Below are 25,620 nucleotides of genomic sequence, written 5' to 3' on the forward strand. Positions count from 1 at the left end.
AGTAAGATTTTTTATTCATCCATAAAATTTTAGTTCAGAAATAGTCTGGTTTATCATGTAAGATTTATTTTAACAGATTCACATCATGTCAGAATGGCAGAAATATGTTGAGATCAATACAACATTGTTTGGATGATAACATCAACCCAAATTACAATATGAAGTACATGCACAGTGAGTACATGCATCAACTGTAACAAACTCATTCTTGAAACAAGAAACAAATGGTCATGGTTTGTATAAAATGCATTGCATATGTATTCATTTGGGCACCAAAAATCGTGTTGATGTCCACAAATATTATGTAAGAAAATTAACATCACTTGAATATAATGGTACTTTACAGTATTCAAAATTCAAACAATTAGTTTTCAGTTTACCTGCAAAGAACTACAGCTTGTTTTTTCCACATTGATTTTGTCAGTTTAGCAGCCATAGCCATAATGGAAGTCTTCCCACAGCCTGAAAATCCATGTATCACCAAAGGATTTTCTGAATTCCCTGTTACATAGGCTTTTATTCTCTGAAATAATGTAATTTAAATACTTGAATAAAAATTGTACTTTAGATGGTAAAAAAACCAACACAAAATCATGTGTCAAGCAATAAAGAGTACCCGTAGCTTTTTTGTATTTCTGTAATGTTTGTAACAATTTCTTGATAGGGCCTTCAAATCTACAACTAATACAATGGCATAACTTCGTCCTGAACATGCATGCAATATTTGCCACTGGATGCCGCAAGTGAGTGGATGTTAAGCAACCAACAATCAATCAGTCAATGACATAATTATATCCCAATCAAAATAATGAACATACCAGCATAATACAAAAAGATCAAATCAAACCTTTAAAATATCCTCTCGTCCTTGAAAACCACGACATTTTTCCTGACAGAATACTATATGCTGTTTACACTCCTCCAGCAAAGTGTCAACTAGTTCCTGTTTTTCCCTTTCCTTGATAGCTCTATCTATCATATTCTGCATGTTGGTTACCAGGTCTTCACTGATCTGCTTTAAATATTTAGCATGTTCCTTGTTTTCTGGATCTATACCTGCAGATGAGAACAACAAATGCTAGAAAAACTGAAATTTGATTTTTAAAATCAGGAGCTGTACAAATTCCATAGAATTATGAGCATAAGGAATAAGAATAAGATTTTATCTAATCATTCATTTATGACAATAGAAGCATGGGTTTATACAAAATTTGATTTAAATACAGGGTATATCTAATGAGCGCATTACAATTGAAAATAATGTTCAAATTTAGGCAAAGGGGAGATAATCATTAGTTTTATTATGAATATGACATAGTGAAATATAAACATGCATAAACAACAAATTACGCTCTCATTTGGCCATGTTTATCTAAGGTTAGTTTACAAATGCACTATTGATTCCTGTATTTGGAATCATAGTCTTACAGAGCCAACCAGTTATAAAGGGGAGGTTTTCTGACTGAAAAACTTTTAGAACTACTCAATAAATTGACTACATAACATTTAACAAATATAAGTTTAATCGTAAAGTAGATATTTTTTGTCATATACCGGTAATATGACAAGTATAAGTGCAACTCAGTTGATGTGAAGTGTTATAGTTAGTTTGTGAAATTGGGAATGCAATCTTCACCATTTTTTATCCCTGTTTGCATTCTTTACCCTTATGTGATGAAATGAATGTGATTATGACAAATGTAAAGTGACAGATGACAAGTTAAAAACACTGGCATCACTTATTACTTAGTTTGAACGATATTTTATTGATATTTTCGGAAATGACAGAATGACGGAATGACGGACAAGGGTAAAACTATATGGCACCAACAACTTTGTTGTGGGGCAATAAAAATTTAAATCCAAGAAAGCCTTCATTCGTAAATTAATAACTATTAAGATTGTGCAATCTGGTAGAGTCTATCTTTAAAATTCAAGAATAATAAGAGTAAAGTGATATGACTTTTAATCCAATACTATATTACATCAATTATGTAATGCTCAGATAGACTCATTACATAAAACTATTTTAAAAATACTTTTAAATATTTTCTATGATTATTTAGGGAGAAAAAAAAATATAAGTAGAATACAGATATAAACCCTGCTTGTGAATACATGACTAATTCAGCAATTTTTCCATTCAAAAAGGGACATAACTCAAGAAACATGAAAGTGACGCTACCTAAAAATATATAGAAATAAATCTGTTTTTGATGGTACACCCGTACATGCCATAAGCATTCAGTTGTCTCCCATATAAGGGACATTTATTTTTATGAAGCTAAATACTTTTGACATCAGAATTTATTTTTTTTCAAGCAAAATTAGCTAAACCGCAGAAACATCATTTTCAATTCATCCTACTTTGCATTGACATAAGCCAACTTTTTCCATTCAAAAAGGGACATAACTCAAGAACCATGAAAGTGACGCTACCTAAAAATATATAGAAATAAATCTGTTTTTGATGGTACACCCGTACATGCCATAAGCATTCAGTTGTCTCCCATATAAGGGACATTTATTTTTATGAAGTTCAATACTTTTGACATCAGAATTTATTTTTTTTCAAGCAAAATTAGCTAAACCACAGAAACATCATTTTCAATTCATCCTACTTTGCATTGACATAAGCCAACTTTTTCCAGTTAAGATTGAAATAAACAATTAATTTCCCCATAGGCGACAATGGTAGCCTTTTTCGAGATACAGACTTTAGAAAGTTGATTTTCTTAACGAAACCTTGCTAGAATCAAAGAAAAGTTATTAGGACAGTATTTTTTGGTCTAAAAAATATAGGGTCGCGTTGCTTTTCTTAGCGTATTTTGTACTTATCTCCCATGCCTATCAATTTTGCCCTTAAAAATACGGGTCTTGTCCTAGCTTTGAAAAGTCATCTCAGTGCCTTTAGGGCTACGGAATAATTTTTATTTTGCCTTTTGTATATAGCAGAGTGCACGAAGTCTCTAAAAATAAAAAATAACGGGAGCACATATCGACTAATCAGGATTCGCCATACTCTTAATTCTGAATACCATGTTATGCTCATAAAATGGCTGCGCCCATAAAATCTAATGGTGTATTGTAACCTATACAGTATTTAATACTTTCTTGTATCGTGCAATTCATAGTGCGTTAGATGCACAAATATATATGCCACAAATTAATTATCTTCAAACCGTTCTGGCTTTACTCTCTGAATTTTCAGAATTTTTTATCGGAGGTGACCCCAGTCGAAAAATGTGAAGAAAAAAAATCAGTTTTTTTGAGTAAATGCGGTTCTGTTAAAAAGGGACTGAAGATAATGCCCACTTTCTCCAATGATTCTTTATATATCATCAAGTACTGATTATATTGATAACAAAACCAATCCAATATATAACTACTACGGTGAATTTTGAACAACAGTTTTAAATGAAACCGTTTTCGTAAAAAAGTACATTTTTGAAACAGACTATAGCATTTCAAAATATGGAATATGTGTTAATATTTGTGTTTTGACATCGATAACTGTTTGTTAACTACAAAATGGCATGCTTATTTTATTCTTTTAGTTTGATATCCGTGTGAACATTTCAATGTTCGAAGGAGATCATTTCCGTACATTTTTGCTGAATTTGGTAATTTCGATAACAGCACTTGGGTCGAGATTGTTATGTTTAAAAATCGATTTATATTCACAAACTCTAGACGTGTACTTGCTCTATTCAAACAAATCAGCAGAACTTCAGAAAATGACATATTCGTTCCACAGTAAGTCAAAAGTCGAGCCCACCCTTGTTTCTAAGGTAAAATGCAATACCAATATGAAACAGACTATAGCTTAAAAACTAGATAATCAATATTTCATTTGTCACCAAACAATACTGTTTCACATCAAATGTCAAGTAAAATTAATGTTTTTGACACTTTTTGAGCACTATTTTAAAGAAATGTCGATGCTGTATAGATTGAAATAAACAATTAATTTCCCCATAGGCGACAATGGTAGCCTTTTTCAAGATACAGACTTTAGAAAGTTGATTTTCTTAACGAAACCTTGCTAGAATCAAAGAAAAGTTATTAGGACAGTATTTTTTGGTCTAAAAAATATAGGGTCGCGTTGCTTTTCTTAGCGTATTTTGTACTTATCTCCCATGCCTATCAATTTTGCCCTTAAAAATACGGGTCTTGTCCTAGCGTTGAAAAGTCATCTCAGTGCCTTTAGGGCTACGGAATAATTTTTATTTTGCCTTTTGTATAAAGCAGAGTGCATGAAGTCTCTAAAAATTAAAAATAACGGGAGCACATATCGACCAATCAGGATTCGCCATACTCTTAATTCTGAATACCATGTTATGCTCATAAAATGGCTGCGCCCATAAAATCTAATGGTGTATTGTAACCTTAAGAACCAGACGACGATTGACAAAGGGAAGTAATTTGTTTAAAAAGTGTGTTTTAACAGAATCAAATAGGTAATTGGCATATGGACTATAGTGTATATGTTTAATGACCATTTACTTAGTTGAGGCAAACTAAAGTTAAAGAACAGAAACAAATCTCAAAAATGTACATAGGGATGAATAAGGGTATAACTTAACCCCCCAGTCACAGAGCAGCAGGGGTATAAAATGTGAGAAATTATCTCAAGTGTTGAATAAGATCTATGTGGCTATAATACTAATGTGGTTCATTTTTTGTTTGTTGTTGTTTGAAATAAAATTGAGAATGGAAATGGAAATGAAAGTCTGTTTTCAGGGGCAGATCCAGCCATTTTAAAAAGGGGGTCCTAACCCAGGACAAAAAGGGGGGGGGGGGGGGGGGGGGTGTTCCAACTACATGTCCCCATTCAAATGCATTGATTATCCAAAAAAAAGGGGGTTCAACCCCCGCCCCCTAGATTCCCCACTTGTTTTTCAGAGGTGTATAAAGTTGTTGGTGGCTGATGTGGCCTCTTGTTCTGTGATTTCTTGATCTGTGTTGTATTTTTTATTTCTTTATAAAATTATGTTGTTATATTAAGTTGTATTTTTTTTCTATTTTTAGATAAGCTATTGTTTTTTCTGCACTGATCTTTTGTTATATTGTTGCCACAAACATCCCACACATGATAAATTATTTTTGTACAAGGTGCATGTGAAAAGTTTAAATACACACACACAAAATAAAACATGTGTTTCAAACAATCAAATACCTCTTTTATATCTTCCCTCTGATAAAATTACATGCATACAGTCATACACATTTATATATCAATAAATAGGAAAAAACATAAAACAACATCAGATGCAAATGAAAGACTTTTCAATAATAAGCAGACAATATTTGTATATTTGTATATTCTTGGAACTGAGTATTAGGTTTCTACCATAGTCAATTTCATGATTATTAAAAATGCTGATTTCTTTATTACCTCTAAAAGTTGCAATTCAAGATTGTAGATTTTGCCAGGAGACTTTGCTAATTTTCTTGTTTGAATACAGAGCACAACATATGTCCTTATTTGATTATCATTTAGAATATCCATCACAATTTTTACAATGAAGGTCTGTCATACAATTCCATTGGCAATACTTAAAGTTTAGACACTTATAACTTAGATATGAATTTACTATTTCATTATTTCTATATTTTTGGATTCTTAACAAACAAGTTAATAAATTCAGAAAAGGTATGGCACATAAAACTAAATATATGCAACCTACCTCCTTGTATCCAATTTACATTATATTGTACAATATTCTTGGAGGGAAGAACTTTTGACATTCTCTCATCCTTCAGTTCTGACAAAAGCTGGCGAGATTTCCTCCATTTTATCGCCTCACCCTGACAATCTTCAAGAATAAATGGTTACAGATAATGCAATGTAAACAAAAGAAATCATTCTAATTTTTATCCAATACTTTCACCAGAACTTAAAAAAAATATTTCTAGATTTATAAAGGGACATAACTCAGGAAAAAATTCTGCTGATGAACACTAAAACCTTTTTTTAAAACTAAACATAAGCTTCATTGAAATAAAAAAAATCAAACTTAATCTGTATTTTGAGGTAATAAGCATTGTATATGTGTCTAATAATATTTGGTTGAGGCAAACTAAAGTTAAAGAACCGAAACAAAAAAAAATCTGCATTACCTATATATCTTGACAGTGGTTTTGATGGTGTGTCATCTTCAATTTTCTCTAAGTTACGTTTAAACCATATACAGCTAGTCTCTGGATTCTTGATATCTAATAATCCCATCTGTACTTCCCTTTCTGTTACTGTAATCAGAATAAATTAGGTTTCAAATCAGTTCTTTTATAAAACTTGGTATAAGCAATGCATATTTTATTTATAAAGACTAAATCAAAATTTAGTAGTTAAGAACCACTTTCAGAAAAGCTAATAGGAACCAAAAAAACAATAGTCTTCATCTCATTGGTACATTTTTTACCACATGCATATGGACTGATGTATAAATAACATATTCATATGAAAAATTCTTTTTACTAAAAGAAATGTGCTAACAATATTAATAAATATTTTCAGCTATTGTTTTAGGAGGGGGATAGGAGGGGTCCTGATCCCGAAATCCTGATATCCAAAAATTACAAAAAATTAAATCCCGACATCCTGAAATTCAAAAAGAGATTTCCCGGTTTCCGAAAGAGTTAATCCTGAAATCTGAGCTTAAAAACACCAGATCCCGGAGTCCCAATAAAGGTCCTATCCCTCTTTAAGAGTTATTAAAAATCATTGGACATAATTAACAATTTTATATAGACATGATGCTAACCTGATACCAAATAATTTCTTGCTTTCTCTGGACCAAGACATTTTTCTGCAGTAGTAGCTAAAAGATCTTGCATTTTATCACTGTCAATCCACCATATAGCTTTAGCTTTATCTTTAGCATCCACATTGGTGGAGATAAAATCAGGAAGTTGTGTACTGATTCTTTGTAGAACATACACTGGTGGTACAGCATTATCATCTTTCTTGTACCATCTATAAAATAAATATTATTTCATCTGCACTCTATGGCTATCAGGGGGGCAGCCATTTTAAAAGGGGGAGTTCCCAACTCAGAGTAAAGGGGTGGGGGGTTCCAACTATATGCTCCCATTTAAATGCATTGATCGTCCAAAAAAAGGAGGGGTTCCGATCGCCTGACTCCCCTTCCCCTGGATCCACCAATGGCTATTATAAATCTCTTTTTAATTTCACTATCTGTACCAGCTCATATATTTTGTAATGAATCTACTATCTGCAAAATTTGTTTTTAGACTCTTGTTTTTTGTTTCCCAAGATTTTATTATGATCTTTATAAAAAAAAAATTACAGAAGATATTGTTCTTAAAACACTTTTATCAATAGATTACATCAAAACCTCTTGCATGTATTTTTTCATTGTAAGGTTTGTAGTAAGTGACGGAAAAGAATCACAGCAACTAGTAAATTTTTTAAGATTTGCATCAATCAATGTCATGTACTAAGCCTGTAGGACTATTATTAGTACCAAGATAAAAGTTATAAACTGCACTTCAAAAATCCCTTTGTAGGTTTTAGTACAAGCCAATCTGTACTAGCAGACGACATCTATACTCAATAACTAACTGCTAAAATAATGATCTACTTTTCCAAACAATTATGACCAAATTGTGTGAAAAATTCCCAATGACAAGAAGGCCAAAATATTATTATAACCCCAGAACACTTTTTTCTTATTTACATAAACTATATCAACTTACTTTGTTAGCAGGTCTTTATCTTCTGTAGAGTCTATTGCTTGTAATAATTGTTCAAATTCTTTAGCTTCTATTTGTTTCAGGAGATTTCTGTACCCATACTTGTGAGACAAAAGAGTCTAAAACACAGATAGCTATAGATTGTTACGGTAATTATAAGTTGAAAGATTCATCCTACAATATCTAAGTTCCACTGGACAAAAAAGGGGCTGTGGTGTTCAATGAGTGAACAGACATATGTCGTTCATCTTTATACAGCAGAGGATTACTAATATTATTAATATTAATATTATCAAATATGATTGTCATTATGATTTTAGATAGGAGCAGCAACTCAGGAGCCTATTCAACATGAACCAAAAAGCCACAACCACTGTTTCTGTTCCTAAATCATGTACTGTAGATAACTTCATTTTTGTTGGTCATATTCTGCAGATTGACAAATAAAATGTACTTTCATGGAAACTTAACTTCATTATTCTGAAGAAAAAAAACTCTGAAAAAATGTTGGCCAAAAAATGTATTATTACAGTGTTTAATTTTCTTTATTTCTTTTTTATTTGTCAGTAGTCAGGATTTTACAATACCCCTACAATGACATACCTTTGGGGTTAAACATTGAATAATTATGTACATGACTATAAAATTTGGATTTCTTATTTATTCTGATTTTTATAATATATATCAAGACATGACAATCAGAAATTGCTATGTCTGTTAACAGTTTTTCTTTAAAACTTTAGCTATTCACAGAGGCATTAAGCATTAAGCCTTTTAATGTCTGTAATTTATTTAATTCGGTAAAAATTTATATATAACTTCTAAAGCAATTCTATATCAATTAAAAACAAATTTAAATAACATTTCTATACATGACATTATTTCTTAAGGATTAAGCAATCAACTACATACTTAAGTACGGATATTATTTCCTGCGTCCTTAAAATAAAATTTTAAATAGGAATTCTAGATCATATGCCTTCAGCTGAAATCCTTTAATTGAATTCAATAAAACAAAATGATCAACCTTGACCATTACAACTCTCTCAATATTCAATAAAGATACCTAGCAAATTCATATATTTCAATTCAATGTCTACATTCTTATACCTTTTTTGGGGGGTTAAAATTACATGAAACATGATACATTTAAATATGTCAAATGTATGCTCACTCATTTGACTTAAATTCTCATATTTGACTTATAATTAACATACTAAAATGTATATCCAAATTACTATTCTGAAATTAAATATTAACAATGCATGGCTTGGATAAAATATCAACATTTCCTCTGTATTTTAGACAGCATCTTATTATAACCATTGAGGTGACCTTAGAAGACTGCAGATGGTCTCTGCCTTACCTAAACCTAAATGTAAATAGATAGCATCCTTGTTAATTTTAGCACTTTTCTAGGCCTATTTGAATTCAGGTTATAGGTTTCAATAATATTCAAAGCAAATTTTTTTTACTTTCGTGAATAATTGAACAAAATAATAAATGGATAATGTGTTCTTAGGATACAGATAATGCCCCCACTCAAAGGCAGATCCAGCAATTTTCAAAAGATGCGTTCTCAACCCAAAACAAAGGGAGGGTTCCAACCTTATGTCCCAATTCAAATGAATTTAAAATCCATAAAAAAAGGGTTACAACCTCTCTTCCCATCAGTACTCTTGATGGGACTCTAGAGAGGATGAAAGACAATAGGCAAGTTAAATACTTTTAAAAAGCTTTTATATTTAAGCACAATTATTAAACTGCAGTAACAAATCTGCAATCACAAATCTAGTTACAGAAATCCAGTTTTAACCGAATAAAAATATTCACCACAAAATTTGGACCAGTTGACAGTTTTTGGCATTGTTCCAACTCCTTGAGACAAAGATCTACAGCGCTGTGATCATCTGTAGCTTCATCTCTGACTCCCCATCTCATATCAACAACCTGGAACTCGTAACCATGATCACGACAAAAAGATTGAATTCTGGGATAAGAATGAACCATCCAAGAATTCCTTTCATATTTTGTATCTACAAAATGAATATAAAAGTATTTAACTGATATATTTAAAGCATTTTTAAGGGATCATAAAGAAAATGTCTTTTCTTCATATTTTAAATGTCAAAGATAATTTAAAACTATTTGCTTGACATCTTTTTCTTAGTTTTATTATTTCATTGTATCACTTCTTGGTATCTTGTTTTAAAAGTCCTATTTCAATAGTTTCTGCACTACTTTATCCTTTTTTTAATAATCAGTGCTTCTATTATTCTAAATAAATCATGTTTTTTTTTAATATTTGTATTATTTGTTTGTCTTCTCATAGGCATTACCCAATATCTCATTTTATTCCTATTCATTAACTTCATTCATATTGACGAAACTTAATAATGGTATATTTTGTATCAATTCTAAAACCTAGAGGCTAAAGATAAAATAAATATACTAAGAATTCTAAACATTATTATAACAGTGAAAAATCTGTAAAATACAAAAGAAACATTGTTATAGGATATGAAAATTTAATCAAATAACATGTTATATATTGTCATCAAATCGTTTAATAATTTACTGAGTTGTCATTGTTGGGCACATTGATTTCAAATTAAAATGATTTGTTATACCAAAATGTTTAGTCAGATTAACAGACTGAAAATAGTGTATATTTTTCTTTGGTATAACTAAATTTATCTTTTTAAATGATTTTAATATATGTAAATAGTGACTTTGCACCTTTCAGAAGTTCAAATATTTTATTAATCAATAATAAAAGATATTCAAATATTTTATTAATCAATAGTATAAAAAGTTATTTATTATGAAATCATATCTTGTAATAAATGTGACTTCAAATTGACTGCTTTCAAATCATATCTTGTTGTTACTGTAACTTCAATAAGACAAATCAAATATTTTATTTCATATTTTGTGAGTAATATCTAAATATACCTGTAAATGTACTACTGGTGAATATTCTGACAATTTTGGCAGTTGGTGGAAATTTTTGATTTATATCTCCCAACAAAATTGGATTACTTGTACATTTCTCTTTCTTTGCTTGAATTTTTGCCATGCTAAAACCACGGTTAAATTTTTTCTGGACATTTGCTTTCCGGCTAACAGCAGTTGATATCCTTTTCTTTGCAAGTTCAAAATCTGTCTTTTCCTTTTCATAAACAGGACGGCCATTTTGAACTGTTGATTTCTGATCTTTCACTGTTTGTTGTTTGCTGGATGGTCCATTGTCTTGTCCTCCATTCTGCTGAGGAGCTGGCTTACTACTGTTTTGAACTGTCTTTGACAAGGGCTGTTTATTCTCTACCCTACATAAAACATTAGACAGTAAAAATAACTCTCTCCTTTTTATGTTGTGATGGTTGCCACATGTGGAACAGAATCTGCCGACCCTTCCAGGGAACCTGAGATTACCACAGGGTTTTGGTGGTGTTTGTGTTGCTTAGTCTTGAAAGTTTTCTTTGCAATGTTTTGTATGCTGTTGGTTTTTTTCATTACCTATTTGTTTTTGGAGATGGTGTTGTCATTGACTTAAGAGTTTAAACATACTTTTGATATATCCAAACTATCTTTTGCAAAAATTTGACTGTCTCGTCTTGATTCTAATGGTATGATTATGAAATTATTTTAGATATTCCCATCTTAATTTGTATGTAGATATATATAAATACGGCCCTTACTTCCGCATGTTAAAAGTGTAAGTAAGGCACAATCAAACACCTAAATGTTTTTTGTTTTTTTTAATAAGATAGGGCTTCAAAAATAATGATTTACTTCAACACTTTTTGGATCATAAAATGTTGGTATCTTAGATGATCATTAGCCTTCATTTGTGAATGATTTTCTTATGTTGACACAGAAATGTATTTCATCATTTCTTCCAAAGGATATGGTTGACTTTTCCTTCTACATTTCATTGCATACACATTGGTTAAATCAAAATTACTCAATGAAGACACCCATTTCCCTACTGCTTACCCCATTGCTAATGCATTTTGCACTTGGTATATATAAGACATATATTTTCCCACTAGGTATGCCTACAGCTAGCATAACTTTAAATATCATTGCCACACTAAATTATATGCCAATTTTAATTACAATTTCAAAAGTTTGAGCAATTTATGGTATTTTTCCAAACAATTCCTTATTTAAGGTGGCTCGTGGGTACACAAATTATCTCCCTTTGATTCAAAAATGCCATTTTTTGGCCTTAAATTTGAAATATCTTTTTTAACTCATCTGTGACCTATATTTTTTATTACTGTTTTCAAATAAGCTGTACATAAACTAAATAATTGTACAATTTAAGCGATTTCTTATATTAGGTTATTTTTTTATTTTGATATTTCCTCTTTTTCTCCTATTAGTTCAACAGAAAAAAAGGACATTAACAAAAATGTATGCTTCTTCCAGAAGCAGATTTTAGCTTAAATGAACGGTAACCCCATTTTTTTATTTCATTTTTCTTTTAAGTATATGATAAAGTTCATTTATGAAAAAATATAGCGAAATCCTATATTAGAAAAAAAAAATCATATATACCCAGGAACCCCCTTAAGACATTTCATTGTATATTAGAAATTACATTGTATTTAAGACATTATATTGTATTTAGAACATTAAATTGTATTTAAGATGTTACATTGTATTTAAGATGTTACATTAACAGACTATTATTTAAACTTGGAATTACTTTTAATCATGGAATTTGCATAATTTCTTGTGTTTATAATTTTTAATAAATTTTATGTTTATTTGGTATTATAATCTATTGAGCGGTTAATAATACTTTCCATACAACATACCCATAGCCAGGGGGGGGTTCGGACGAACCCCCCCTTGAAAACAAATAAGCACTGTTAAAGTCAAGGTTCTTTTCGAATTGTGACTGTTGGAAATTTCTGGCTACAGGCCTGTACAATGTATTTTGGTTAGATAGTGTTGTGCACTGCACAGTACATTCTATTGAAAATATACTATTTTCTTTGTGATAGAAAGTGATGTGCGCAGCACAGAACATTTCAGTACAGAATAAACATGGAATTTATAAAAAATTCAATTACAAGAAATCAAGCAAACTCCATGATTAAAAATAATTCCAAGTTCAAATAATAGCCTGTTCATTGTGGAAATTACATTGATTTCAAAATATTACATTGTATTTTTAAAAGACTCTACATTGTATACATAGTGTACATTTGTACTAGATATATGTTTATTTATCCAAATAAAATTACCTATTTATATAGTTAATCATATATAGGTAATAAACAATTTTGTGCATTCTATGCATTCTATTAAGGCTAAGTCTGGTAGTAAAAAATGAGATTAATTTGTGTCATTCAAATCCCAAATTTGACCCACATTTAAAGTTTAAATTTATGATTTCCAAGTAATTACACTTTATTTTGAACAATATTCATTTTGCATCTCTTCACCATTTTAAATATATTTACTTAGCAGCATGTCTTGAATCCAATTTTTTTTTCTTCAATTCTTTGGTATATTTCCCTGTATATGTTATGTAATATTGTTTGGGTTTATAATTGAAATAGAATGAAATTCAAAACAGTGTGGCTGTGGCGATTGATTGACAGATTAAATTCGTCCATTGACTGGGACAATTTATGTGAACGTTTGTCTGTAACGACCACTGTTCACCACATACCTACGATAGACATTTAAACTGTGGGGTCACAAAAAGTTTCTAAACGCCTTTAGTTATAAAATAATTCGAAAAATTAATCAGGAATAATCTTTATGTTTTGATTTATATAATTGATATAAATCAAAACATCGTGTTATTTCTGATTGATTTTTCGAATTACTTTATTTAGGTGTTGAGAACCTTTGGTGACCCCATAGTTTAAGAGTCTTTTAAAAGTGCATAGTGAGCAGTGGTCATTACATACAAACGTTCCCCTAAATTGTCCAAGTCAATGCCAGGATGAATTTAATGTGTCAATCAATAGCCACAGCCACACTGTTTTGAATTTCATTCTAGGACTTTGAAAAAATGGAACTTTTGTTGAAAAAAGATGGAGAAGAAACCATTGGGACAATACTTTCTTTAAATTTCTATGGTATTCAATTGTTTTGAAGTACATAATATACCACTATATTCATCACCACATTCATCAGGTTGTTTGATAAACAATTTACTGTGCCTAAGATTCTGTGTGAATATCCAGTGGCGAATCCAGAACTTTTTGTAAGGGGTGGGGGCCTCTGACTGACCACAAAATTAGAAAAAACGGGCCCCCAGCCCCCTTTTGGATCAGCCTGTGACATCTTTATCAAAAATTCAAAATACTTTGTAAGAACTTCAAAAGATAATTTACAAAAAGCACAGTTAAGCACATAAAATGAAACCTCTATAATTATCTCAATCTGTTTTAGGAGAATACTACTCAAATTTGCTATGGAACCAACAGAAAATTCATGTTTTAGTCCAAACGGAGGTGGATTCAGCCATTTTTTAAAGGAATTCCAACACATGCAAGTCATTTATAAAGGAGGGTTCTATGTCCTTAAATAAAAGCACAATAGTAGTCAAACAAACTGATTTGGTGATGGGGCAACCCTAGACTTGCTACATGTCCCTTCCTAATTATGTTTTTCCTTCTTATTTTTCAATTTTGCCCCTTTAATAATTTTACTACTCTTACTAGGAAATTACAATTATACTGACATCTCCAAAGGCAACCAGTAGGCTGGCACCTATCAGTAAACATATAAATTAGTAAGAAAGAAATAATAAAAAGGCAATTGTAGCAAGTCTTGGGCAACCCCATCTGGTTTGTAGATATACATTGGCTCTTGAAGGCTGACAGGAGTGACACACAGACTCTCTTCTGTTACCTTAAAATTTAACTCACTGATCAGAGGCGGATTTAGGGGGGCAGGGGCCCGGAACCCCCCCCCCCCCCCCTCTTATTGGGAAAAAATTTGATTGCTTATACAGGAAATCACTGAAGCGTGACTGGAGCGGCCCCTCTTAGATCAGTCAGTGGGCCCCCACTTATGAAAATTCCTGGATCCGCCACTGTTGATAGGTCTATCCAACATTTCCTGCTCTTTTAAAATCATGCCTACTCATTTTCTTAATCACTTATTTGTTCAGTCCTAACTATTCGTGAAATATTTGCCACTGGATGTAAAGTAAACAACAATCAATCAATCAATTACAATGATCTGTATAAAAATGTGGAGTGTACCTGTCATTTTCGTAACAATTAATGTACACAACTTGACTTAGTTACAAGTAAATAAATTGACAATAAAGGTGTATCGATTTCCAAAAAAATCAACACGTGTAGATTACATATGACGAAAATAAAATATACTTACCTTTCAGGTGCTGATGCTGCAATTGAGGCCTTAGAACTGCCGGACCCCATGACCTCAAGATCACTTTTCGTATCGCGTATTGATAAGATATTCCATTCTAATGAAAACGTGTCTAATTATAAATATTTACGGGTGAATAGTTATATTTAGTGTGCTCAGCTGATCTGACTTTAAATATAGATATGTCTTCACACTTGAATGTACAGGTATATGTATATGCTATAAACACAGCCGCACGTGCACAGGGGTGAGCCACCAGTCGGTGATATAGTCTGTTTACCGAATAAAAGAGAGGAATATTTTTAACAGACTCATTTTACAAGAGCTGTATAGTCAAGGTGGTTAAAAACTTCCATTTGTTGTACAGTCAGACTTATTATATTCGAAATGAACCATTATTGGCGCCCAACAAGAATAACCCACGGTTAGAAGAATTACCTAGCCAGGTTAAAATATAAATATAAAAAAGATGAAAATATCATCATTATAGAGTATAATGACTCTTGAGGTGGGGGAAGTGTGGCGGGATTGCTTCCCTTAGAAAATTTAGTAGATACTTAGTCAGCCGTAAGCGGTTGAGCTAAGGAAGTACTTCTTTAGCTCAGTCGGTTAGCGCGCTGCTTTGTAACACAGAGGTCCCGGGTTCGATTCCCGGTGGAGACAAGCAATTTTGTAATGAAATTAGTGCTCTCCGGTTACAACCCCTTCAGTTGTAGTACAGGTAAATATCTTTTCGTATATAATCGCAGCCATACTTAGATTTTGTTTTATATATTTGTTTTAAGGTGGTACCTAACACTACAGGGAGATAAACGTTTTAATTACGTTGTGTTGATAAGGGAATATTAGAATTTTATGGTATTAGAAATCAAAATTTAAATTGGATAAATGACTTTTTAGCTGACAGGCAACAGCAAGTACTATTAAACGGTGTAAAATCTTCAAAATTAGCAGTTGATTCTGGTGTCCCTCAGGGAACAGTTTTAGGCCCAACATTATTTTTACTCTTTATAAATGACCTACCCGAACATGTAACTTGCAATGCAAGACTTTTTGCAGATGACTGTTTATTATATAGAAATGTAAATAATAGTTCTGATGCACAATTACTTCAAAAAGATTTGTCTAGTTTAGTAAAATGGGAAGAGGATTGGCAAATGAATTTTAATCCTGAGAAGTGTTATGTAATTCATATTTCTAAAAAAAGTAAACCTTCAACTTTTGATTATATATTACATAATCATATTTTAGAAGCAGTAAAAGACAGCAAATACTTAGGCGTAACTATAAGCCATGATCTTGATTGGGGAACGCATATTGACAATATTACTTGTAAGGCAAATAAGACCTTAGGTTTTCTTCGTAGGAACTTAAAAAACTGCACACGTAAGGTTAAAAACCTTACGTACACATCACTTGTCCGTCCGGTCGTCGAATACTCTTCCCCTGTCTGGGATCCGTACAAAAAACAACACATCACTCAGGTTGAGCAGGTACAGCGTAAGGCAGCCAGGTTTGTCTTTAATGATTATAAAGACAGATCACCTGGAGCAGTTTCAAATTTAATAAAATCATTGGAATGGGAAAATTTAGAATCTAGAAGGAAGAAGGCTAGATTAACTATGCTGTATAAAATAAATTGGGGGTTAGTGGAAGTTCCTAAGGACAACTTAACAATTTCTGATAGACGCACTAGGGGGAAACATAAATTTAGGCAAATATCCACAAATAAAGATTTCTATAAATTTTCATTTTATCCTCGCACTATTTCGGACTGGAACTCACTACCTGAAGCAATAGGTATGTCTGACACCCTGGAATCCTTCAAAAGTGGCATATCCACTCTAACACTTGAAGGATCCACAGCAACTTATTAAACTTTAAAGCCACTGTACATAATGTATATATGTTATTGATAACGTTTTTTCTTTGTCATATTGTTTTTAAATTAAGTCCATATGTACATAGCACACAAGTTCCGGGAAGTTTTACACTCCTACCTAGGAGTCTACTCCCGTATTCGGAAGAAGAAGAAGAAGAAGATTGGATTATTACTTTGGATTACGTTTTGACTGGCAATTTTACACTTAAATATATTCAATACATTATTGTCTTGAGGAGGAATATTTATCACACTTAGGAAAATCTATCTCCAGAATAAAACGTAGTGAAAATTGTCACCTTTGGCTAGGTGGTGATTTTAACCTTGGCGGAATTGATTGGAACAACTACTCTATTAAACAGAAGGCATACAATTCAAAACAATGTCAACAACTTATAGATTTATGCCAAGACAACTATTTGGAACAAGTCGTAACAAAACCAACACATTACACAGAAACATCACAGTCCACACTTGATCTCTTTTTTACTAATAACAGCTCTCTAGTAAATAAAACTGAAGTAATTCCCGGAATTTCCGATCATGAAATTGTTTATATTGAATCCAACTTAAAACCTAGAAGAGCAAAAAAACCACCTAGAAAAGTTTTCCTATACAATAAAGCAAATACTGAACAAATTAAAGAAAAGCTAAATGACATACATCTGAACAATACTACAAACCTAGAAAATCTCATAATGGACGAACTTTGGGATAATTTCAAAACAAAGGTATTAAAAACCATGGAAGAGTCAATCCCTACTAAAATGATTACCCAGACAACATAAGTATGTTGGCCCAACATTGGCACAACGTATATCATTGCATTGGCCCATCGTTGTATTTTAACGTTGGCCCAACGTATAAGTGCAAAGTGGGCCTACGTTGGCCCAACATGATGGCTGCATGTTGGCCCAACGTTGTACGGTTATATGCAATACATAGAGCCAACGTTGGCCCATTGTATGAAAAACGAAATCCATGTTGGCACAACGTTGGACCAACGTAGAAATATCTTTTCTTATGTTGGCACTATGTTGGTCCAAGGTAGGTATTTCTCATTTTTATGTTGGCAATACGTTGGTCTATTGTTTCAACCAAATTACAATGGATGCTGCATGAGGAGCTGTATATGATAAATACTCCGGAGCGCATTTGATCTTTTTTTGTATTCCAAACTGCCAAAGTTTAAGGTAGCAATTCTGAATTTTGTATTACACATTGTTGTTACTGTCCTTGTTTTTTTCATGAACTTTGACTGTTTAATTTTATGTAATGTGTGAATTTAAGATATTTCTTTGGCAATGTTTGATGGATCGACCAGATAAACTCTGTGTCATTTGGTGTCTTGTAAAGAGTTGTCTCATTAGCAATCATACCACATCTTCTTTTTTCATATCAATTTCATTCGATTTCTTTAATAGAACAAATGACGTATGGCTTATGGTTAGGCGATCATACAAATAGTTTTTTCGGAGATGTAATTTTAGTTGTATTGGTTCGAGATCCAGAATGAAAATTAAATTATTCAGAAGATGAAACTTTATTTATTTTAAATTTGATATTATTGGTCGTCACCACGAGTAGTGTCCTCCTCAATTTGAACTTCAAAAGTGTCATTCAGATTATTTATATATGTTATTCTTTTTTTCCCTTCTCTGTTTCTTGCCACCTTCTCTGTCAAGACTTAAGCGCCGCCAATCTTTAGCTGCATCATCTATCTCCTTATCCGAAGACTCTTTACAGCTATGTTTTTTTTCTAACCGACTCTGTAATAAAGTTGTAATTAAACTTGAATTGCGTATTTGTCTAATGCATGCGTGCGTTATCTCCCTTCTAGATATGTAATATAAATTAATGTATATTCTAAATAGTTTAAACACTATTTAATACAAAATAAAATCTTAAATAACCATTTTTTTTATATTAGTTATTTGTCTAATGGTCAGAAATTCATTAGTATTAGACGGATTTGTGGGTATAACAAACCCTTATTACTGTTATTTCAGAATTCGGTATCATACTTTATATATTCGTAATATACATGATATATAAAGAATAATTTAGATGTGTATTAATGAACAGTTATATATTTGATATATAAAAACACTGTTACACATTCAAGTGTGTATATGATCAGGTTTCACAAATATATCGTATCTGTTTGCATGCGATTTAGAAATACAACAAAACTAACAAATTCATTTATATTTTAATGAGGTAGAAACCATTATACCACATTTTTGAAACATTACGGAATAAGGTACATCTTAAGACAATTTTATTCCATTAACTTCAGTAATGATCATACATGTTGTGGTTATATATTTATGTAATTTACCATTTGTTTGAAGATACTAATGTTCAGTGGCAAATATTTCATGATAATTAATTGGATCGAAAAGATTAAAAAATCTAGAAAATATTTCGACCGAAACGTATAAACTTCAAGATCAGCATTATAAAATGATAAAAATTAATATATGTTTTGATTTTTAACAACATTCCTCAGATTAAAACATTATATTGCATTTGTCATTCTGAATCGTATATATATATATCAGATTTTTTAAAGTTACAACTTACATGTTACTATCTTTCTCTTTGAATCTCAGATGACATGATTTTCTCTTTTTGTTTTCTTCGTATCACTGCTTTCTTACAAATACACAACAGGAAATAATCACAAAAGTGACCATCCCATTACATTCAGATTTCCTATAAACTTAATTACCATAGCAACTATCTTTGAAATTTGTCGAACATATGGTCAACCTTATCAGAATGGGCTTGATTAACAGACTGGCTGTATCAAATATCACTCTGCATATAATTGCTATTATTATGTTTCACAAAGTTTAATGAATAAAGTTATTATAAATAATGATTGCAATAAATTTTGATTTTTAACCAGGCAATCTATGTTTACGATATACATTTTTTTTATTACAGTAATGATATTCCAGTATGAATCTTACCTGACTTATATATAGAGTATAATATATGATCACGCAACGTTGGGCCAGCATTGGCCCAACATAGAGTTGTAAATGTAATTTCAGTTGATAAACACTTTCGGTATAACATTAACTTTTCATAGAGACTGCTGCAATCGAAATTATCCGCCTCCCAAGAGAAATAAAGCGTAAAATATTATATAATCAATTCTATTAAAAAAAAATCATATCGGCCCTATGTTGCTACTAACATAATGCCAACATTTGCCCGATTATTTATAACCAACATGAGATAATAATATGAATCTACAACAACAGACCAACGTTGGGCCAATGTTGTGCAGCCGACACCAACGTGCGACTAATGTACCGACAATTTGCCAACGTTTGGCCAATGTTGTGCAGCCAACATAAACTTGCGACCAACGGACCGACAATTTGCCAACGTTGGGCCAATGTTGTGCAGCCAACACCAACGGTCAACCAACGGGCCGACCATTTGCCAACGTTGGCCCACTGTTAGTCTGCTGACTGGGTAATAACACCAAACAAAAACTACCATGGATTAATAAAGAAATAAAGTCACTGATAAGAAAAAGGAACAAATTGTTCAAAAAAATGAAAACAGACTCACATAGTAAAATAAATAAACAGTACAGGGAAACAAAAAAGCTGCTTCAGAAAGAGACAAGAAAAGCTTACTGGACATATCTGGAAAACATTATTTGTTACGACGAGAGCTTACAAACCTCGCAAAAACAGAAAAAAATTTGGAATTATATTAGGTCCACCAAAAAAGACAGTTCAGGAGTTGCACCATTAAGATCTGAAGGTATGCTGATAGACGACACAAAACAAAAAGCTGAAATACTCAATAAACAATACCACTCTGTTTTTACACCTGAAAATGATAAAGAACAAATACCAACTCTTTCCGACAACTATCCATCTATGGCAGAAATACATGTAACACCAAATGGCATAGAAAAACTTTTGAAAAATCTTGATCCATCTAAAGCTACAGGTCCAGACGAAATACCAGCACGAATTCTTAAACAATTTGCACCAGAATTTGCACCACATCTCGCTTTCATCTTTAACACATCTTTTTTGAAAGGAGATGTACCAACAGACTGGAGACAGGCAAATGTGATCCCTATTTTTAAAAAAGGCGAAAAATACCTGGCCAGTAATTACAGACCTGTCTCTCTACCATGCATTTGCTGCAAACTGCTCGAACACATTGTTGTAAGTAACATACTAAAACATCTGGACACACATAACATCCTTGTGGACAATCAGCATGGCTTCAGATCAAAACGCAGCTGTGAAACACAGCTACTTACTTTAAGTCATGAACTACTTAGTAACCTCCATAATGGTGTACAAATTGATCTTATTATTTTAGACTTCTCCAAGGCATTTGACAAGGTACCTCACAAAAAGTTATTAAGGAAGATGGATAATTATGGCATAAGGGGAAATACCTGGAATTGGGTATCAGCCTTCCTTAGTAACAGGACGCAACAGGTTGCCCTTGACGGAGAGGTATCTAGTCAAATGCCTGTGGTAAGTGGGGTGCCCCAAGGCTCAGTCTTGGGTCCACTACTTTTTCTCATCTTCATTAATGACCTACCTGCAGCAGTAACATCAAAAACACGCTTGTTTGCAGATGATTGTATCTTATACAGAAACATAACAAACCAACAAGATTGTACCATATTACAAAACGATCTAAACTGCCTAGCCAATTGGGAAAAAACTTGGGGTATGCAATTCCATCCTGAAAAATGCAACTCCCTCACTGTAACAAGATCACAGTCACCATTCAAACATGATTATGTATTAAAAGGCCACATCTTAGAATCCGTCAGCACTGCAAAATATCTTGGTATCACCCTTTCTCACAACATGTCTTGGGATACACACATAAATAATATTACTTCAAAAGCAAATAAGATCTTAGGCTTTCTAAAAAGAAACTTGAAAATAAACCAGGAAGAAACTAAAAGTTTGGCATACAAATCCATGGTACGTTCTAATTTAGAATACTGCTCTTCAGTTTGGTCACCTCACACCCAAAAACAAAAAAACAACATTGAAAAAGTACAAAGAAGGGCAGCACGCTATGTCACCAACAGATACCACAACACCAGTAGTGTTACTTCCATGATTGACCATCTTCAATGGAAGTCACTTGAAACTCGCAGAAACATCAATCGAGTCACTATGCTTTACAAAATCTCTCACCATCTCATTGCAGTAGACCCAAACCTTTACCTTTTACCACAGCCAGTCAAAAACACCAGATTCACTAATCCATTACAATACCAGACATTTAGCACAAGAACAGACTATTTCAAGTACAGCTTTTTTCCATTCACTGTTGTACTGTGGAACTCACTCCCACAAAACATCATCAGCGTTAACTCCCTGGATCAGTTTAAAATACTGATCCAGAGTCAGTATATTTAGATATCTAACCTGTTTGTAAATAATGTAAATGCGTTAATTTTTGTTTTGTTTTTGCACAAAATTATTTTTGAATTATTGCACAAAATTAGTTATTATATTTTATTAAGTGTCTGTTCGCGATGCGCCGACGTATAGTCATCAATGTGCTGATGAATCGTCGTATGATGTAGATGTAGATGTAGATGTCTTGTTAATAATAAAATGCGTCATCTTGATTGGAAATAACATTATATGTATAAAGTATAAAGTGGGACATACATTTAACATGTAGGGGTTACTCCTGATGTATACTCTATATGTATGCAATAGTAATCCACTAAAAAAGCTTTCTAAAAGTAAAAAAAACATTTTAACATTTTAGGGAGCTACCATTTGATTTTTATGGGGGGGCTAGGATGAAATTTGAAAAAAAAGGCAGGACAGGATTTTGAGTAAAAAAAAAAGGCAGGATGAGTAACTTGGCAAAAAAAAAAAAGGCAGGATGACAATTGTTTTAAAAAAGTCAGGATAAGCTAAGAAAAAAAAAGGCAGGACTGAATAGACTGAAAAATAAAAAGGCAGGACAGAGATTACAAATAAAAAAAAAAGGCAGGACACAATTTTTCATCCTAGCCCCCCCATAAAAATCAAATGGTAGCTCCCTTAGTATAATAGTCCCAGATCAAACTGAATATTAAACCAGATGCTCCGCAGGGCGTAGCTTTATACGACCGCAGAGGTTGAACCCTGAACGGTTGGGGCAAGTATGGACACAACATTCAAGCTGGATTCAGCTCTAAATTTGGATTGTGATTAAATAGTTAACACAGCATAGGTTTCTGACACAGAATGAATGTGTTCTAATGAAATTAAAATTTTTGTTTTCTCTTAGAGCAATTCACTATGCTGTTGAATATTATTCCTCTCAAGAAAAATGTTTGAAGAAATTTTCTTTTTATTTATGAAATTTCAAATGAGAAAATTGAACCCAATTTTTTTAATCACATCCCCCTTTCCCTTATTCCAAAACTAATCTCAATTAAAATTTCTAATGGAGTTTGCAACAATTACTACTCATTTAAATACATCATAAAATATTAAGATGTAAAAAAACTGCTTGTTATCACTGAATGGTAAAGATTATTTTAATTTATCAGTTGGTAGTAAAAAGTGAATATACATTGTATATTGTATACATAACAAAGATTTAAGTTGATTCTGGACAAAGAAAGATAACTCCAAATAAAAAAAATTCTTACAATTAGATATTTCTTGCTTACTATTCTGGACAAAGAAAGATAACTCTAATTAAAAACAAAATTGCTATTTCACAATATTTTGCAATATGATATTTCTTGCCATTGCGCAATACTGTGCAGTTGAAAAGACTTGCTATTGCACAAAACTTAATATAATAATTTTAGATCCTGATTTGGACCAACTTGAAAACTGGGCCCAGAATCAAAAATCTAAGTACATGTTTGGATTCAGCATATCAAAGAACCCTAAGATTTCAATTTTTGTTAAAATCAAACTAAGTTTAATTTTGGACCCTTTGGACTTTAATGTAGACCAATTTGAAAACAAGACCAAAAATGAGAAATCTACATACACAGTTAGATTTGGCATATCAAAGAACCCCATTTATTCAATTTTTGATGAAATCAAACAAAGTTTAATTTTGGACCCCGATTTGGACCAACTTGAAAACTGGGCCAATAATCAAGAATCTAAGTACATTTTAAGATTCAGCATATCAAAGAACCCAACCGATTAATTTTTTGTCAAAATCAAACGAAGTTTAATTTTGGACCCTTTGGACCTTAATGTAGACCAATTTGAAAACGGGACCAAAAGTTAAAAATCTACATACACAGTTAGATTCGGCATATCAAAGAACCCCAATTATTCAATTTTGATGAAATCAAACAAAGTTTAATTTTGGACCCTTTGGGCCCCTTATTCCTAAACTGTTGGGACCAAAACTCCCAAAATCATTACCAACCTTGCTTTTATGGTCATAAACCTTGTGTTTAAATTTCATAGATTTCTATTTACTTATACTAAAGTTATGGTGTGAAAACCAAGAAAAATGCTTATTTGGGTCCCTTTTTGGCCCCTAATTCCTAAAAACTCCCAAAATCAATACCAACCTTCCTTTTGTGGTCATAAACATTGTGTTTAAATTTCATTATTTTCTATTTACTTAAACTAAAGTTATTATGCGAAAACCAAGAATAATGCTTATTTGGGCCCTTTTTTGGCCCCTAATTCCTACACTATTGAAACCAAAACTCCCAAAATCAATCCCAACCTTTCTTTTGTGGTCATAAACCTTGTGTCAAAATTTCATAGATTTCTATTAACTTAAGCTAAAGTTATAGTGCGAAAACCAAGAAAATGCTTATTTGGGCCCTTTTTGGCCCCTAATTCCTAAAGTGTTGGGACCAAAACTCCCAAAATCAATACCAACCTTCCTTTTGTGGTCATAAACCTTGTGATAAAATTTTATAGATTTATATTCACTTTTACTAAAGTTAGAGTGCGAAAACTAAAAGTATTCGGACGACGACGACGACGACGACGACGACGACGACGACGCCAACGTGATTGCAATATACGACGAAAATTTTTTCAAAATTTGCGGTCGTATAAAAAATGCTTTAGATGTTATGTGAAACTTCAATAACCTAAGTTCCTTGTGTGGGTGTCCAAGTAATCATTTTATCACAATCCCCCCCCCCCCCCCCCCGATATAATCACACAATCATTTATTATTTGAATTAGGTCAAGGTAATAATAGCACTTCCAGACTGACATCCACACTGCCACACTCTAGTGACCGTACAATAATTCTATATACCAAATATAGTTGACATACTGGAACCCCCTTTTTTTGGACGATCAATGCATTTGAATGGGGACATATAGTTGGAACCCCCCCTTTTAAAATGGCTGGATCCGCCCCTGACCTGTGAAAAAGGTGTGAATAGAAAATTGACATATGAACCATGTAAGTGATGTCAATCAAGGTCAAACTAACATGGACACCTTGCATCTATTCTATACACCAAATAAAGTTGAACTCTTATAGTATCTTAGAAACAGATGTAACCACAAATTCTCAATGTTGACCATTGAACTAGGAAATTGAGGTCAAGGTCAGTTGAACCCTGCTAGACTGAAAAATACTCTTTATTATGAAGTGGAGCTCATATTTTCTGAGAAATGGAT

General features: G+C 32.3%; 1 protein-coding gene across 1 annotated transcript in view; it reads right to left on the reverse strand.

Moving 5' to 3' along the window:
- The window catches only part of LOC134711513 (NACHT domain- and WD repeat-containing protein 1-like), a 34,298-nt gene extending 19,036 nt beyond the window's left edge, over positions 1-15,262 (reverse strand). Inside the window, exons 1-10 of the mRNA XM_063572141.1 lie at positions 15,094-15,262; positions 10,675-11,048; positions 9,553-9,755; positions 7,723-7,838; positions 6,768-6,979; positions 6,124-6,252; positions 5,691-5,819; positions 5,180-5,197; positions 848-1,056; positions 381-523 (exon numbers count right to left, since the gene is read on the reverse strand). Coding sequence (XP_063428211.1) covers positions 381-523; positions 848-1,056; positions 5,180-5,197; positions 5,691-5,819; positions 6,124-6,252; positions 6,768-6,979; positions 7,723-7,838; positions 9,553-9,755; positions 10,675-11,048; positions 15,094-15,143 — 1,583 coding nt within the window. The 5' untranslated portion in view covers positions 15,144-15,262. The remainder of the gene's footprint in view (positions 1-380; positions 524-847; positions 1,057-5,179; positions 5,198-5,690; positions 5,820-6,123; positions 6,253-6,767; positions 6,980-7,722; positions 7,839-9,552; positions 9,756-10,674; positions 11,049-15,093) is intronic.
- Positions 15,263-25,620: the final 10,358 nt, after the last annotated feature.

This window comes from Mytilus trossulus, chromosome 3, assembly GCF_036588685.1.
Source record: "Mytilus trossulus isolate FHL-02 chromosome 3, PNRI_Mtr1.1.1.hap1, whole genome shotgun sequence".
NCBI lineage: Eukaryota > Metazoa > Mollusca > Bivalvia > Mytilida > Mytilidae > Mytilus > Mytilus trossulus.